The following is a 16528-nucleotide window of genomic DNA, read 5'->3' as shown; positions in this document are numbered from 1 at the left end:
CACAAGCACACGCATGGCGTGACGAATTCGAAGCCTTCCTTCCGGGTAACCAACGTTCTCGATTGGATCGTTCTTTCAAGGGCATTTTCAAGTCGAGGGTTGCCAATGGGTAGTATGAAACCTTTATGTTACGTTTGGAAGTCAAGATAAAATTCAAGCCTGCTAAAGACATGATAAAGTCAGATATAAGAGAGACATAACCTTGATAAATGCGGATATGATAGCTAATATCCATAATATAAAAGCTTATTTCTCAATTAAAAAATTATTAAATTAGTAAAATCAAAATGATCTTTGACTATAAGTAATATCTGAATTCCAATATATAAAATCCAGAATTATGGAATTTCCATTTTGTTTAGTCCTATTTTTATTTATATGTTTGAATTTCTTCCTGCATTAATACATATTCAGTATATAAATATATTTACTACATATGTCATGTACTTTGGTATTTTCGGTATGTTAGCATAGTTTACTATTTAATTGAATTTGATGGAAGGGGAAAAAAGATATAAAAAAATAAAAGAAGCAAAAAGAGAGAGGAAAAAACAATAAGCGAATAAAAATGAATAGGCAAGATTCTTAATATATCCATTTGTGCAATTTTTATGTTCATTTACATTGTGGTTTATACCAAAACAATGACATCATATGATATGAAAATATTTGGCTTTATTACTTTGATTCACTAAGCAATAAATACGATATAGCAAAATCTCTGAATTTCATATCACGTCATATCCAATTCTATTATGACAAAAAAATCCAGACGTCCAAACATAACCTCAAGAGTTGGCTAACGATATAAGGTGAGGAGAAACTTGGGTATAGAGGGATAATGAGGGTTGATTTTTCACGTTAAAGGTTTGTTTTTTTGCTCTAGTCAAGCAGGAGAATTCAAAATATTGAATGATGTGTTGTTCTTGGTTCTCCGACTGTTTCGGGGAAAACTCAAGATTTAGAAAACGTACTTCGAAAAATGATTGATTATATTTCTTGAAAAAAATGAGTTAACAAAAAATGCTTTCATCATCGGTAATAATTTAAACATATCTATTTTCGTGGGTGACGAAATTTTTTCTTTCATTTATTTTTGTAAGCGATACAAACAATTATTCATGAAAAAGTGTTTTTTCAAATCTCTTTTCCATGAAACAAAGGCACCTAAATTTAAGGAACAAGTACGCTGCAAGTCTTAAAACTTGTTACGAAAGTACAATCAAATCCTCAAAATTTCAAAAAGTGCAATTAAGTCTTAGAACTTGTCAGAAAGTGCAATTGAGCCTCAAAATTTTGAAAAAAGTGCAATCAAGTTCTAAAAATTGTCAAATTGGTAAAATTAAGTCTTTTCGTTGATTGCGCTTTTTGAAAGTTTTAGAACTCAATTGCACCTTCGTAATAAGTTTTAGGATTCGATTGCACTTTTTGAAAGTTTTAGGATTCGATTGCATTTTCGCGATAATTTTAGGACTTCATTGTACTTTTTGAAAGGTTGAAGACTCGATTGCACTTTCATAACAAATTTTAGGATTTCCAATTATCTATTCCTAAATTTAACTAGCGTCCTAACCTTAGTCAAGGGATAAGCGTATTAATATTTTGTCTCTCAGAACCTTCTGCTATCCTCTATTTGGTCCATGGGCTGTGGGTATTACCGTAAGCATATAATACTAATAATTACAATAATCGAAAAAAAAATCGTTGTCCAAGACGTTAATGTAAGAATGTTTATTGAGTACGGAAAATTAATGATGTAGAATCACCAAATGAAAAGATATGCATAGGTCCACGGAAAACGTACAGTTTAGAAACAAATGATCTCCTCAGTGAAATTACTTATGGAAAATGAGGCTTCTTTAGCGTTTCGATTCGAGTTAATAAATGTCAGGTCATAGTCAAATTAAATTTGGAGTGTATTTATTTCACTAAAAACTTCATGATAAACGAGAATATTTTACATGGAAATCGTTTCAAATGAAATGGTTAAATTTCATTTATTTGGTTGTTTTGGAAAAGTGGTTTGCCGAAAGAGAAAGTCCTTTTCCTTAGGGCTGAGTATGATGGACTGACCGAACCGAGAACCCCCTGAATTGGATTGAGCCAGCCTATTGGATCTAGTTCTCAAGAGCTTCGGTTCGGTCTGCGGTTCCATAAAATTGAAACTGGACCATTCGAACCACATCTGCTAATATATGTTTTTTTTAAAAAAAAAATCTAAAAGTAAACCTAAACATAAACTTAAGATGCTTATTATGAGTTTCAGGTTTTGCGATAATGTATTGCAATTAACGAGAGATGGTCTAATGAATATGTTGTTAACAAGAAAAAATTGAACGACAAATCGCAAAAGAAAGCATTGGTCCAATGATTGGACCGCTCGGGAACTAGACCCCCAAGATCTTCCGATCCGATTCCCAGTCCTTGAAACCGAGAACCGGTCCTCCCAATCCTCTTCTCGGGTCTTGGGTTGGACCGACCCAAACCGGAAACCTATCACCCCTACTTTCCCTCAATCTAAACTTATTGTTTTCTGCCTAAAAAAAGATATTTTCCACATATTAGTCATCCAAACACCGTAAAATCAAAAAATAATTTTTCAGAAACAATCTTTCTTTAAACAAAAGGACCATTTCTTCTTTTCCTTTTTTGCAAAACCAAAATAAACCCGTGAATCCAACATACCGATTTTCTTCGACTTGCTTTATTCGATTTCTACACACAACATGCGTCGATCAATTGGATGCTAGATGACAAATTCTCGAGAACAGTTTACTATCGAGCAAACGGAGGATTACTTAGCTAAAAAATTCATGCACGTAGTTATCGAAATCCGACGATCCAAATTGGCCCCTAAATGTGCTCGGCAACCAATCCAACGGCCGATACTGGGTTACTAACTAAAGCATCGAATCACCAATTTAGCCTTTGATCATCTTCGCCCTCATTTGGCCTAAATAGCTATAACCTCCGACTCTGCCTCTTGAGCCTTGAAATCCTCCTATGCCTTAAAAGGGCCCTGTCCTAAAGCCTTCCTTAGCTTCCGGGGGTCGCATCACATGGAAGTGGCGTCGGCGCCTCCAATGCCCGTCGAGCGGCCGAAGGACGGTAAGCGGAGCAACAGGTGCAGGAACATCTGCGCCGCCGTGTCGGCGGTCACCGTGATCGTCGCCCTGGTGATTCTTATATTGGCCCTGACAGTTTTCAAGGCCAAGAAGCCGGTCATCACGGTGAATTCGGTGAACCTGAAGGACCTCGATGTCTCCTTCGACATGGCGCGGATGAGCGCCTTGCTGAACATGACGGTGGACGCGGACCTCTCCGTGAGGAACCCGAATAGGGTGGGTTTCAAGTACACAAACTCGACCGCACTGTTAGGCTACCGAGGAGATCCTGTCGGCGATGCTCCGATCCCTGCAGGCAGGATCTCAGCGGACAGCACGGAGGAGATGAAAATCGTGGTGACGGTGATGGCAGATCGCCTTCTGTCGAACCGGCGGGCGTTCTCCGACGTCATGGGGGGCGTGCTTCCCTTCACCACTTACGCGAAGATATCTGGCAAGGTTTCCATCTTGAGCGTGTTCAAGATTCATGTGACGTCGGCCGTTTCCTGCGACATCAATGTGTTCATTTCCAATAGAACCATTGACGACCACCAATGCAAGTATGAGACGAAGTTGTAGGGTAAGCCCGAAGGCAGAACCAGAATCTCACTTACGCAGAAACGAAAGAGATGGAACAAGAGGAATGCTCAAACTTTTTTGCCATAGCCCCATTGTTTTCATTTCCTTAAAAATGATTCCTCTTATCGTGAACGCACCGGGGTCGGCATCGTTAATTTCGGAGTCGTGTAACTCATTGCTCGCCGTGTTTGAACTTTTCCCAAATAACTCCCGATTGCTTTCATGCAAATAATGGCGAGGCTTCGATCTTGAGGAAGGTGTTCTTCTTTCAAGCATCTTTTCGTTTCAAACAGCTTCTATGATCTTGTTTCAAACACATGAAAGAATTTGTTCCCTCGGGAGATGGATTATATGGTTCAATCTGATTATAATTTTCATCCATAAGAACAGTGCAGATGAAACCAACAGCTCAAGAACATTCAGATTAGCGAAATCTGACTGGTTTTGCTTTGTAGAAGCATTTGATTTTGGTTTTCTGATGAATCAATCAGAAAAGCCAGCACTGTGCTGAGCCCATAGATTCATATTCAACGATTCAAACTTAAAAATGGAAAGTGAAAAGCATCCAAGGGGACGACAACTATCGACGATGAACCCTGATATATTCGAAAAGAAACATTGTGCAGACTCATTTTATCGTGTTCTTGAGGGTAAACTTTCGAGTAAAAATAGATCATCGGGGGAACTTCATGGAATTTGGCAGCTACTTGTTGGACCATTGTAGCATGCAAGTAAGTGAACTGTTCGAATGAGCAAGACAGCTTCTCTCACTAACCTCTAGGTTCTGATTACTTGCGGAGGACAGCTATTCATCGGTCTCGAAGCTATGGAAGTCTGATGAACGAAAGGATGTGCGGAACATGGTTAAGGATCTCAGTTTGTTCTCAGTAACTTGACGAGTTTGTCCTGTCCTGGCATCTGATGTTGGTTCAGTTTAAAATTGCAGACAGATTGGTTTTGCTTTGTGAGCCATATGCAACAAGACAGAGACAACAATTGACAGCCTGCTCTTTTCACAGAGGAAAGCACGAAATGCTTGAAAAGTTCATGGTCGAAAACTTTCAATGGTCCCAAAGAATTTCTGATTTCCTCTCCTGAGAACAACTCAATCAAACCAGCAACTGGAAAACAACCTCAATGGCCTCAATGGTGCATCAGGACATATATCACTGCAATATTACATGATATGCGATTACAAACTGCAGTCTCGAAAGGAAAGCCTGGCGAAAATATTTCAGTCACTTTAATTGTCGAAAAGAACAATAGAGGATACATTGCATGCTTAGAATTGCAATTATATGACTTAGATGCAAAATGCTGCAGTTACAGAAACACTCCCCTAACCCGAATGAAGAAAAACAATACATCCTGACTTAACACAAACTCAATCCAAACAGCAGACAGATCCATCGTCCTCTTCTGACAACAGAATGTTAAGGACACATTTCCCTGGAAATATCGCTTCTGCATGACCATGATATGAAGGAGTATATGTTACAATCTTGAATTAGCATATAATCGTCATACCAAACAAAGAAGAACCTGTATAGGTCTCAACACAACAGCACAGCAGTAAAAAGTATCAAAACTGAAGCTTTCTGCATAAACCTGAACCGACATTCCTCGATTGAGTCATGCGTTTTACAGGAGCTCCGGGACAACTTTCTACAGTGTCATTTGACCGTGGTACAGAAGGAGGCGTCCTGCAATCGCCGAAATCCAGCTTCACCTTCGACTTTTCAGAGAGAAGATCCTCGGCCTTCTCGAGCAAAATCATGTCTAATAAATATTGGTAAATTAATTCGACCATCTCCTCATCTGACAGCATGGCGAGATCCCTCCCACGAATTCCACCTCCCCTACAATCGGTTGAGGGGCCGAAATTAAGCTGCCGAGGAACGTTGGTTCGCCATTCATCTGTATGCTTTAGCTTTTGATAAGTCATTTTAGCATTGTCGCGACCATCGATGACACTGTTGCCCAATGCATCATCCTTAGGAGTGTGGCAACCCATTCCTTTCTCCAATGCGATAAGGGGAGATTCGAGATCGAGGATTGCATCTCTTGTCTCGCCTTTAACATCCAAAGTAACTCGGCATTGAGCATACAACTTGTCATCCAAAATTGAAGCAACTTGCCCTCCCACACCCTTCTTGGTGTCCTTAACATTAAAAGATTCTAACTTCTGTGCTGAATCTGTACATCGACGCTCAACATCATCGAAAGAACCTGCTTTTCTTTCAGAACCCATGAACACGAGCATAAAAACGATACCTGTTGAAAAAAAGAAAAAAACAGCACACAGCACCATGAGCATTTGCTAGACAACAATACCTGACTCCACCCTAGCTCCAACCTAAGACGAAAAAAGAGGGCAAATCTCAAAAGGGCCTCTTCAAGGTTCAAACCTTGACGCGGAATACATATTGGGTCCATCAACGATTACAGAGTCTAACGATAATCTTGAAAAAGATCATCCAAAGAAGAAAGAAACGTGCAGCGAAAGGTGAAATGCGGGTCTAATCCCATGAGAAATCAAACGAAAACGACAAAAAGAAAGAGGGGAATTTGCAGGTTACAAGAGTCTTCAAAGAAAACGTCCAAGATTGAACCCAGGATCTTTAAAGAAACAATAAACCCACAAGAACGAAAACCTAAGACGAAAAAAGAGGGCAAATCTCAAAAGGGTCTCTTCAAGTTCAAACCTTGACGCGGAATACAAACTGGGTCCATCAACGATTACAGAGTCCCACGACAAATCTTGAAAATGATCATCGAAAAGTGAAATGCGGGTGTAATCCCATGAGAAATCAAAAGAAAACGACCAAAAAAAAAAAGACGAGGGGCATTCTCAGGTTACAGGAGAAAGTACCTTTTGGTGTTGTGCAAAAAGGGGCTTGCTCTTCGCAACGGAAGAAGAAGAAGAGCAGGCGAGCAGATCGAGAAGGACTTGCAGGAGCGCGCGCTAACTTTCGCCCGAGCTTTGAAGGAAAGAAGGGATGGGCCGAGGGCGGTGGCGGACAAGACTCCAAACTCCGAGGCGTCACTCCAGTCGAAGCACACCGTCTCTCTAGTTTCCATGTGGCAAAAGGCAAAAACACGGGAAAAACAAATGGCCGTTAGCTTCTCCGCGTATATGAAAGCGTATAATCACATGTTAAATCTTATCAAAATGTAACATTATGATTTGAGAAGCTGACCGTGTAACATTATAATTTCAACGGTAAGTATTATGTATACAAAAGCCATGGTAGGACCCACCTCTAATACGTTCATGCAATTTCTGATGGTATTGCTACATTTTGTTTGTCTTATTATGGAAAATCTCCAAGAGTGTCCCTTAGATGCTTGTCAAATTTTGACCCCTTGGCACTTGTCAAATTTTATCAAAATCTTCACTGAAAATTGAGAATTTACATTTGGCGAAAGTAACGTCTTCCTTTCGAAATTATCTTAGAAGAAGTTATTTTTGCTTTTAGTTAGCTTAGGGCCTGCATGAAATCACTTCAAAAATTTCATTTCTCCGCCAGAAGCCCATCTAGCAGAGAAATGTGTTTGATAAAAACCTAATCGAAGTAGAAATCTGTTTGGTAAAAAAATTGACTTATGGTAGGATTTTTCACTTTTGGTAAGATTTTTCATTTCTGATAGGATTTTTGGCCAATTTTGAGAAGTAAAAAATTTTGACTTCTCAATTCCAGATTCACTTCTTGGACCACACCCGCCTCCGCCGACCACCGTTTCTGCAACCGCCCCGTGCCGACCACAATCGCGGCGATCGCTGCCCACCCGCCGCCGTCGCCGTCGCCCACCGACAACCCACCGCCGTCCACCACCATTGCCGCCGTCCACCGCAGCCAACCATCGCAGCCACCTCCGCCGCCGACCACCGCCAACCGCCGCCGACCGCCACCACGGCCGTCCACCACCGCCGACCACCGCCGCGCCGCCACCCACTGCACCGCCCATCGCCGCCCACCGTCGTCCACCGTCGTCCACCACCGTCGCCGCAGTCCACCGCCGCCGACCATCGCAGCCACCTCCGCCGCCGACCACCGCCGACCGCCTTCGCCGCCGACCACCGCCAACCATCGCCGATCGCCACCGCCTCCGACCACCGCCGCTGCCGACTACCACCGCCGCCGTTGACCATCACCGCCGTCAACCATTACCGCCGAAAATTTTATTAATAATGTTTCAAAAGTATAAATTTTCAATTGTTAGCAAACGAATTTTTTCGATCGTAAGTCAACTGGGAGCGGAAGTAGAAAAATCAACTTCTACTTTTGATGAGAAGTAGAGAAATCAACTTCCGATCAGAAGTCAATTTGGAGCAGTAGTAGAAAAATCAACTTCTACTTTTGATGAGAAGTAGAGAAATCAACTTCTGATCAGAAGTTGATTTCTTGGAGAGAAGTGTTTTTATGTGCACCCTTAACTAGCGTTGAAGGGACACTTATTAACAAAACCCTTCAATTATTAAGAGTTTCATTGGATTGATTTTCCTTTGTCTGTTTTTCTTAATATAAATCTTGTGAACTTTTTTTAATGCGAAACTCCCGAATATTCTTAACACTAAAAATTGACATGTAAATGCACATATAATTTTTTCAAAATCTTATTAGATATTAATAATATTTTAATTTGTTTATGAGAAAATAAAAAGTATTTTTGTTTATTTTTTGTGTAAATAAACATGCCCTAAACTCATTTAACTTTGCTCTTTTGGCAATTGATGCACTTTCGGCATCTTTTTGCTATGTTCAACCTGCTAAAAAAACAAAAATTACAACTAAATTCACGATAAATCATGTCGATATCACTACACCATTCCACAAAAACGGACGAAACAATAAAGTCGAAATTGTAAATAAGTCAAATACATAGTCAATTGGCTATGTATGGATGCGCAAATTTAGCCATTCAATACATATGCCATAGCAAAATATAATGTATTTTGATATAATCTTCAAACTTAATACCTAATAGCCTTGCCATGGATTTGCTGCATATCTATTCCGTGGAGCATTGCTGCGCTCGTTGCAGGAATAACGTATCATTAGTGGCAGCTATCCTGTTGAATTGCACAGAATGTTTTGACTTGGTAAGCTCCAAACGGAGCTCGTTAGGGATGGCTCGGTTTATGTTCTTGCTCGGTTTATATGCTAACCAATTTCTAGTTTTTTTGGTGTTAGACCTTTGTTAACGTAACACGAAACGACCTATCATTGGTTTGTGTCCTCATGATTAGCCTGTGTCTCGTTGACACACGGCAACCTATCTGCCGCCAATTTCCTACATGAAGATTGCCACATGGCGCATTTTCCTAAAAGTGATTGTTTGTGTTGTTTGAAATAATTAATCAATGAAAATTGCTTTCGTTTTTGACAACAAATTGTGCCTAAATATTTCGTGCGCGATGAAATTATTTTCGGTTCATTCATTTTTATAAGTGATACGAGCAATCATTTTTTAGATAATATTTTCATAATCATTCATTTTTTTTGTGAAACAAATAGAGCCTAAGTATCATTCTTGAGACCTCGTGTGGCAAATATGCCATTGTAGATATATTTCTTGGCATAGTAATGCCTAAGTCATCTACCGTGGGAAATATAGGATATAAATTGCCATTTGGATGGAAAATAGATCAAAAGATAGTGGAAATACATTAATTGCGATGGCACAAAACTAAGTGTATTGAGTGTTAAAACTAAAGTCCTTTCCAATTAATTGAAAATAGAGCCCAACTACCATTCTTAATACCTCATGTGGCAAATCTGCCATTTGTAGATGTTGACACTCGAAATAACTTGCCTTCCGAGGCACGTACTATCATCGTGAGGGATCAATAAATGTGCAGAACACTCGAGGGATCGATACTTGAGCAGAACGCGTGAGGAGTCAACACACGTGTTAAACGTGAGGAGAAGGCACATTGAGAGAGAACGAAGAAGCTCTTGCAAAGCACGTGATGGTACCGATGGGCATCATTTAAAGAAATCGTCAAACCCGTTAGTAAATTGAGCGCCAACAAGGAGCAGTCCTGCCGAATTCAAGGTCTTTTCAAGGAGCGCCAAAGTATATGAAAGCTATTTCCTTGAATTTCATGGCGGGAGGACATTTTTGAAGCAAAATGATTCCCTAAGAACAGGTCGAGGAATTCGCGAAATGCGGGGGACATGAACATACCCCTCACGACCGAAAGAGAACCCGTGAGAATCCTATTGACAGTTACTAGATTGTCAAACTTCAAAGCCTCAAGATGTGGAGGACATGGGCATGATTGACGCACGTGGAAATTGAAGAGAAGCGCTAACATTATCAGCTATCTAAAGTCGAATAACTGCTCAAAGACTCGGGTCGAAAGAATTCAAAAAAGACTAATGACAGTGGCAATTGTTGGCATGCTTGGATTATAACCGTTGAAGAGCAGTTACCACTTCAACCATTATAAATATCACCAAGCATCCACATAAAAACCTGCTGAACAAATCAATAAATTTATCTTATCTTTACTTATTGTACTGCATTTACTTTCCTTAACTGTAACTTTCAAATTCTCGTCGTTGAGTCAAATTCCGGCATTTAACTTTATCCTATATACTATGCCATCGAGCCAAACTCTGGTGCATTATCAAAGTGTATTCAAAGCTTTGACATCAAGTCAAACTCCAACACTATTTCAGGTGCGCTGGTTTGTTACCTTGGAAAGGAATTGTGCTTGCTAGACCATTCCATCAAGTCAAACTCTAGTTTAGTTCACATATGTGCACTTTTTCTTACAATTTCACCTGCATCGATTCCTTTGGATTTGTACTTGTAAACTTTCACCATCGAGTCAAACTCCGGTCAAGACAAATATTTGTGTAATTCTATTGGATTCTATACAAATTTCACAAGTTGATTTTTTTGATTATATGAAATTCTCCTGTCCAATATCATCACAAAATCTCTTATCACATTTACAAGCCGAAGCACGAATTTCGATGAAAGACATTTTGTCACGGAACAATTCGGTTGAAACAGTAGATGTGTTTCTTGGCACAGTAAAGCCTAAGTCATCTGCCGTGAGAAATATTGGATAAGAATTGCTACATTTCGGGTGGAAAATAGATCAAAAGATAGTGGAAATACATTAGTTGCTATGGCACAAAACTAAGTGTATTGAGTGTTAAAACTATAAGTCTTTTTCAATTAATTGAAAATTTTCCCGTGGACGGTACTTGCGACTAAAATCGATGCTGAAAAAACGAAATGACGAAACATATGGTATGTTATTTCAGCTACAAAAGGAGTAGCGTGAGGTTGAGGGAAGATTACTAGCAGACTTTTCTTTACATTGGATGTATAATACTAAGAATTCTTGTTAGCATTAGGGCAGTGTTGGTTCGATTTTCGTTATTTCTTTGTGAAAGAGATCCATCCGTCTTTCCAATTTTTTTTCCTTTTAAGAGTTCTTGGGGAAATATCAGAATTACTATATAATATTTTCATTCGAAGACTTTATTGTATCCTAGAGAATTTTTGCTGGTAACTATTAGTAATGCTGTGCAGAAAATAATTTTTTAATGAGAATACTATCACGCATCATAATCTGATTTCATTTCTTTCCATTCGTTCATCATATTTTCCCAATGGGCACCACGTTCTAAAATTGGATGGAGCTTAGAGAGTCACGAGTGGAAATGGACTATAGTTGCAAGACACTGGTTCTGAGGACAATAAGCATAAGAAGACAACTGCAAATATCATTATAAACGAAATTGATAAACAAGTATATGGAATATACACACCCCTTAAGTATTTAACGGCGAAAGTGACAAAAGTTCTTGATCGATCACTGAGGAAACACCTTACACGCCAAAAAGATCTAAAAAAGAAGAAGACTTTCTTGATCTTCAGAAAAGGAAAACAAGAAACGCAACTATACAAGCAAACATGATTTCCCAAAGCTTGTTAAGTCATTATTGTATAGACTATCTTCCATGCGCAGAAGCATGTAGAAATGGACATACAAAGCCATATCGAATTTCAATGTAGTTTTAATGTTCTAGTGGAATGCGAACCAACGGAGGAACCAAAGAGAAGCAGCTCTCTCTATATATTGCCATCGAGTCATAAGCAAGAAATGAAGGAGGAAGTGTTATGGCTAACTTACCAAGCTCTGTAGTCACTTTCGTTGGGTTGATTTGGATGTTCAACATGGATTTAGGTAACCTAGCCTTCACCTTCACATACCTCTGCAGCGATCAAGTTTATGATAGCGGCGATCCTTACGGAGACAACGTAGTTTTTGTCCTCAACAATTTGGTGATGCTCACACAAGGCCAAGGTTATGACTTCTACACTTGGTCGCCTTCTCCTACTGCGATCGCGTACGGTCATGCCGCCTGCTACACTGGGATGGATTACTACAACTGCTATTCATGTCTCTTTACTCCTAGGCATGAAGTTCTTCAGTTTTGCCCTAATAGACTCGGGGCTCAGTTGCACATGGAAGACAACTACTGTACAATGAGATACGAAGAATACCAGTTTTTCGATAACTAAGGAGTCAGCCACCGTATCGTCGGATCTCGTTATCAAGTGTTCCTTTTGCATCACTGGTTATGTGGGTTATGTTATGCTCATCTTTTTGTTATTAACAAAGCACTTTATGCATGCTGCCCTTTTTTTTTTTTTTTGGTACTGCAATAGTGTGACAATGACTCCATTAATCTTATTTGAGATTATATTGATTTAGTGTAGTTCAATCATATTTCTTTATGTAGTAATAGTCTCGAATCCATCTAATTAACTTTGAAGTTAGATACTAAACTTTATCAAACGTTTCGAAGAGACAAGATGCCATGTTTCGCCACTGTTATAATTACGAAAAACCCTACCGAATGGACACCATATCTATGTTTATATACTCCGCTGCTTCGACGTTCCGAAATTGTATGTGTTTCCCCCTGTAATTTTCCATCCACAGAACAACAAATGAGAGAGAGACTATTTCAAACCAGACACGGACAAAAAGATGAATGATCACAACATTCCGATGATAAATCCCACGAAAAGAAACAGCAAATCCAGCATTTTTCTCTGCTGCGAAACCACAACAGAAACCGAGAAAACGAGATAAACATTTCTTAAGTTTTATCCTCTTGAAGCAAAAATTTGAGATCGATTGCTCCGGGCCATGAATCAGATCTTCTTATTGTGAGCCAGTTTGTGCAGTTTGAGCTCTTCGATCAGAGCACCCAAATCGGACCAAGAAGACCCGCCTTCTTCCACAGCCCCTCTCGCCATCTCTGGAAGTCCTTTTGCTCTCCTCCTCCTCATCTCCTCTGCTTCCTCATCCACCAGCACTCTCTTCACCGCCAGCACTTGGGTCACCAGCTTCTCGTTGTAGAATTGCTCCGCCGCGACCGGCCACGTCATCATCCGCACGCCTGCCTTCACTTCCTCCAGGATTGAGTTCCACTCCCAATGCGTCACGTACCCCCCCAATCGCCTCGTGATTGAGAATCACCGCCTGTGGAGCCTAGCCCCTAATGATGAGGCCCTTGTTTCGGATTCTTGATTGGTAATCTTCTACTTCCGCATTCAAGTGCATACAAAAGGCTACAAATCTAATGTAACTGGATGCATCGAAGAACTAATTCGCAAGGAATTGATGTATGATGGTACCATTCCAAGAGCCGCACTTACTCTAATTGTGCTCTTTTGGATCTTCAATTTGCAGTAGGTGAGGACCCAATCATGGTGTATAGTGTTTGTTCAGGAAATCACCAAAGAAGACCTAAATATATTGTACAACCGCTCATTTATAAAATTTTCAATTTTATCAATTTAATTTTAAAACTCTTGATGGTTTGTCAATACAGTGCTTTCGGCCACGTGGGAAATCATTAACATAGATGCTAGCTATCCTACATAGCACGATTGACACCAATGAAGATAAGCTTTGCAATGTTTTTATTTTTCTGAATTTCTTTATGATTTTATATCTTCTTTTCTTTTTTTTTCCTCCTCTTTTATTCTTCCACTCTAGGCCGGCGAGGTCTTCGACCGACCCTCCATCTGGTGGTCCGGGTGAGGGCGCAATGACCCTCACCAAGATCCAAGGAGGGGCTCGTAGCCCTCACCTAGATGTAGGCAAGAGCCATAACACTCACCATCCTACGGGCACGGCCCTCGTCCGGATCCGGGCGAGAGATCAATGGCCTTGCATGTGGCCGGCAAGGGCGTCGCCAATTGTTGCACGAGTCCTACCAGCTAGAAATCCAAGGAAGGGAAAAAGAAAAGGTAAAGATTACGAAAAAAAAAAGGAAAAAGAAAAAAAGGAAAAAAGAAAAATCGTAATTTTTTAAAATTGCAAATCTTGTACATGTCAATGGCGGTTGTGGCACGTAAGACAACAAGATCCACGCCCGGTGATTTCGGGGCCACAATTGACCGTAAAGACGAAATTGAAAAATCATTAAAAAAATTCGACACAAAAAAGACAAAACTAAATAGTTTACAATTGAATTGGCCGCCGTATAATATGTTTATGACATTTTTGGTAATTTTCCCGTGTTTACTCATACCACGTAATATCTTGTAATATTAACACAGAAACGTATTAGGATCTTGCAAATTAAGTCAATGCGAAATCACCAGCGAAATAAAAGAGCAACAATAAAGGACACCAGAGATTTACTTGGTTCAGTCCGAATATCGGTATCCACATTCAAGGGGAGAGCCAGCAGTAATAACCCTTTATAATCAATGAATCGAAGTTACAATCGCTCACAATGCTCGAGTGTTTCCTACATCAAGATTATACTTAAGCCTAATGTATTAACTAATAAAACAACTCAATTTGGATGAAAACTCCCAAAGCACAAATCACCGTGTTCAAGCCCAAGCAAGAGGGATCTGCGTACCAACGTCTGACTTTCCTATTTCTCACCGCTCTCGGCTGTTCCAGAAAACAAGGGAACCACAAAGTCTCCTCTTTTCAGTTTTATTTCTTTCCACCAGCGAAGACCTTTTCGCTCCCACCAATAACCACGTAAATAATAACATTTGTGAGCCCATTACTTTTATCTTGCAACGGCTTTCTTCGGAGATATTCGTGTGCGGTCATACGCAGAGTCAAATGACCAACCAAATCTCAACATATATTTCTGTATGCCCTTCAAGAGGTTCTTCAGATTTCTTTCCGACAGTTCAACAAACCAAACAAATCTCAAACTCGAGACATAAATTTAATATAATAAATTAGAAAACTTATATAACTATGGAACGAATATTAGCTTAGCGGAAAGAAGCATCTCCTCAAATACACTATTCATACTAAGTTAAATGCATCATGTTCCAAAACTTGAATGAGCTTACAGAGTCAAACGTTAAAATGGACTATAGTTGCTAGACGCTGTTTCTAAGGACAATAAGTATAAGACAACTGCAAATATCATTATAGACGAAATTGATGAATAAGTACATAGAAAATCCTTTGTTTTTTGTGCGTAAGTTGAGTAGATATACTAGTAATATAAGTATAGAATATTGGAATGCTATTACCAGAATTTTTTGCTATCTTAAGAGAACAAAAAATTTAGGATTATCCTATGGATTTTCATATTAGGAGGATGTGTTGTATGTTGGGCGAGTAAGAAACAAGCTTACATATCTCACTTAAAAATGGAATAAGAATTTATTGCTTTAGTAGCTGAAAAGAGGCCAAGTAGATTAGGAATTTGTTGTCGGACATCAAATTGTGGCCTAGTTCTATGCCTCCTATTTCTACCTATTATGATAGTGAGGCTACTTTGGCAAGAGCTTATAGTAGCACCTATAATGATTAGTCTAGGCATATTAGTGTAAGACATGATTATGTAAGATAATTGATTCAAGATGGTATCATTATAATTGTCTATGTAAGGCCAAGCAAGAATCTGGCCAACCCTTCACAAAGGCATTACCAAGAGAGGTAGTAATAATGAGTTCGAAAGAAATGGGGTGAAACCATTTAATTAAAATCACTAGTAATGGTAACCCGACCAAATACTAGCACATTACTAGTTATATGGTTTAATGGGTAAGAATAAGTTATTGAAAGTAATTGTATGATATTGACATTCGCCCCTACATGAGAAATCAATATCATTTGTTAGCTTTTTAGAGGCTGATTATATTCTTAATGAAGTATAATACATTAATGTATTGTCTTAAAAAGTAACAAAAACATGTGATAGATACTTCACCTATATAAGCTTAAAAGTGGTGCCACTTCTTACGAAAGTTATATTTGCTTTCTAGAGAACTCATAAAAGGTACAAATACAAGGCCATAACAGTGCTAAGTAAATTGTAAACTTCTCGTTGAAACAAAAGGTTAGTGTATGTGCGGTATGTCCTATTCTATTACTGAAAGTAAGAAGTTTAAAGTCGGCAGCTACTTCTGACTTTGATAGAGCTTTGAGATACTTGCACTAAATGAAGGTTTAACTTGAAAGAGATCGTCATGTAAGTATACTGATCTCATGGAATTTTGGATGTATCTTATTTTAAATAAATATATATATGTTATTAAAAATATTTATTTTATAAACAAAGTGGGGGATTGCTGGTGTTTGTTTGTAAAACAAATAAATAAGGCATTTTCCTTATCCCACATTGGACGGATGAGAGAGTGCAAGACACTTTAAATAAGAGAAGATTATTGTAGTCTTCCAAATAGAGAAATGGGTAGGTGAGCAGGCTAGACCTCACCATACCCATGTGCAGGTGCGTGAATAATTGCCCGATTATTAGGCGCACTTAGCACTTTGTGGGCCGCAGATGGAAATAAGCCTCAATTAACAATTG

General features: G+C 39.2%; 5 protein-coding genes across 6 annotated transcripts in view; 2 read left to right on the top strand and 3 right to left on the bottom strand.

Moving 5' to 3' along the window:
• The window catches only part of LOC115750563 (protein FAR-RED ELONGATED HYPOCOTYL 3), an 874908-nt gene that overhangs the window by 414486 nt on the left and 443894 nt on the right, over positions 1–16528 (bottom strand). The window lies entirely within an intron of this gene.
• On the top strand, positions 3060–3683 carry LOC115750584. The gene has a single exon (XM_030688054.1). The coding sequence runs from the start codon at positions 3060–3062 to the stop codon at positions 3681–3683; it is 624 nt and encodes a 207-aa protein (XP_030543914.1).
• On the bottom strand, positions 4963–6767 carry LOC115750534. Of its 2 annotated transcripts, none has more exons than XM_030687965.2 (2): positions 6551–6767; positions 4963–5952 (listed from the first exon to the last, which is right to left on the bottom strand). In XM_030687965.2, exon 2 carries the CDS (start codon positions 5944–5946, stop codon positions 5266–5268), a length of 681 nt encoding a protein of 226 aa, XP_030543825.1. In that variant the 5' UTR covers positions 5947–5952; positions 6551–6767; the 3' UTR covers positions 4963–5265. The 2 variants fall into 2 exon arrangements, with proteins under 2 accessions (XP_030543825.1, XP_030543824.1); XM_030687964.2 differs by lacking the exon at positions 6551–6767 and adding an exon at positions 6282–6526 and having other exon boundaries at positions 4963–6032.
• On the bottom strand, positions 7199–7714 carry LOC125312642. Its single transcript, XM_048271371.1, has 2 exons — positions 7405–7714; positions 7199–7221 (listed from the first exon to the last, which is right to left on the bottom strand). Exons 1-2 carry the CDS (start codon positions 7712–7714, stop codon positions 7199–7201), a joined length of 333 nt encoding a protein of 110 aa, XP_048127328.1.
• On the top strand, positions 11889–12236 carry LOC115750585 (antifungal protein ginkbilobin-like protein). Its single transcript, XM_030688055.1, has one exon. It carries the CDS (start codon positions 11889–11891, stop codon positions 12234–12236), a length of 348 nt encoding a protein of 115 aa, XP_030543915.1.

This window comes from Rhodamnia argentea, chromosome 10, assembly GCF_020921035.1.
Source record: "Rhodamnia argentea isolate NSW1041297 chromosome 10, ASM2092103v1, whole genome shotgun sequence".
In the NCBI taxonomy this organism is placed as follows: Eukaryota; Viridiplantae; Streptophyta; class Magnoliopsida; order Myrtales; family Myrtaceae; genus Rhodamnia; species Rhodamnia argentea.
This window is presented reverse-complemented; position numbering and strand designations above follow the sequence as displayed.

Excerpts from the sequence above, each read along its gene's own strand:
- LOC115750584 (XM_030688054.1), top strand. The coding sequence starts at position 3,060 with ATGGAAGTGGCGTCGGCGCCTCCAATGCCCGTCGAGCGGCCGAAGGAC.
- LOC115750534 (XM_030687964.2), bottom strand. The coding sequence starts at position 6,000 with ATGCTCATGGTGCTGTGTGCTGTTTTTTTCTTTTTTTCAACAGGTATC.
- LOC125312642 (XM_048271371.1), bottom strand. The coding sequence starts at position 7,714 with ATGGTCGGCGGCGGTGGACTGCGGCGACGGTGGTGGACGACGGTGGAC. Across the intron at positions 7,222-7,404 it reads ACGGTGGTCGGCGGAGGCGG|ATGGGCTTCTGGCGGAGAAA; the intron begins GTGTGGTCCAAG and ends TTTCTCTGCTAG.
- LOC115750585 (XM_030688055.1), top strand. The coding sequence starts at position 11,889 with ATGGATTTAGGTAACCTAGCCTTCACCTTCACATACCTCTGCAGCGAT.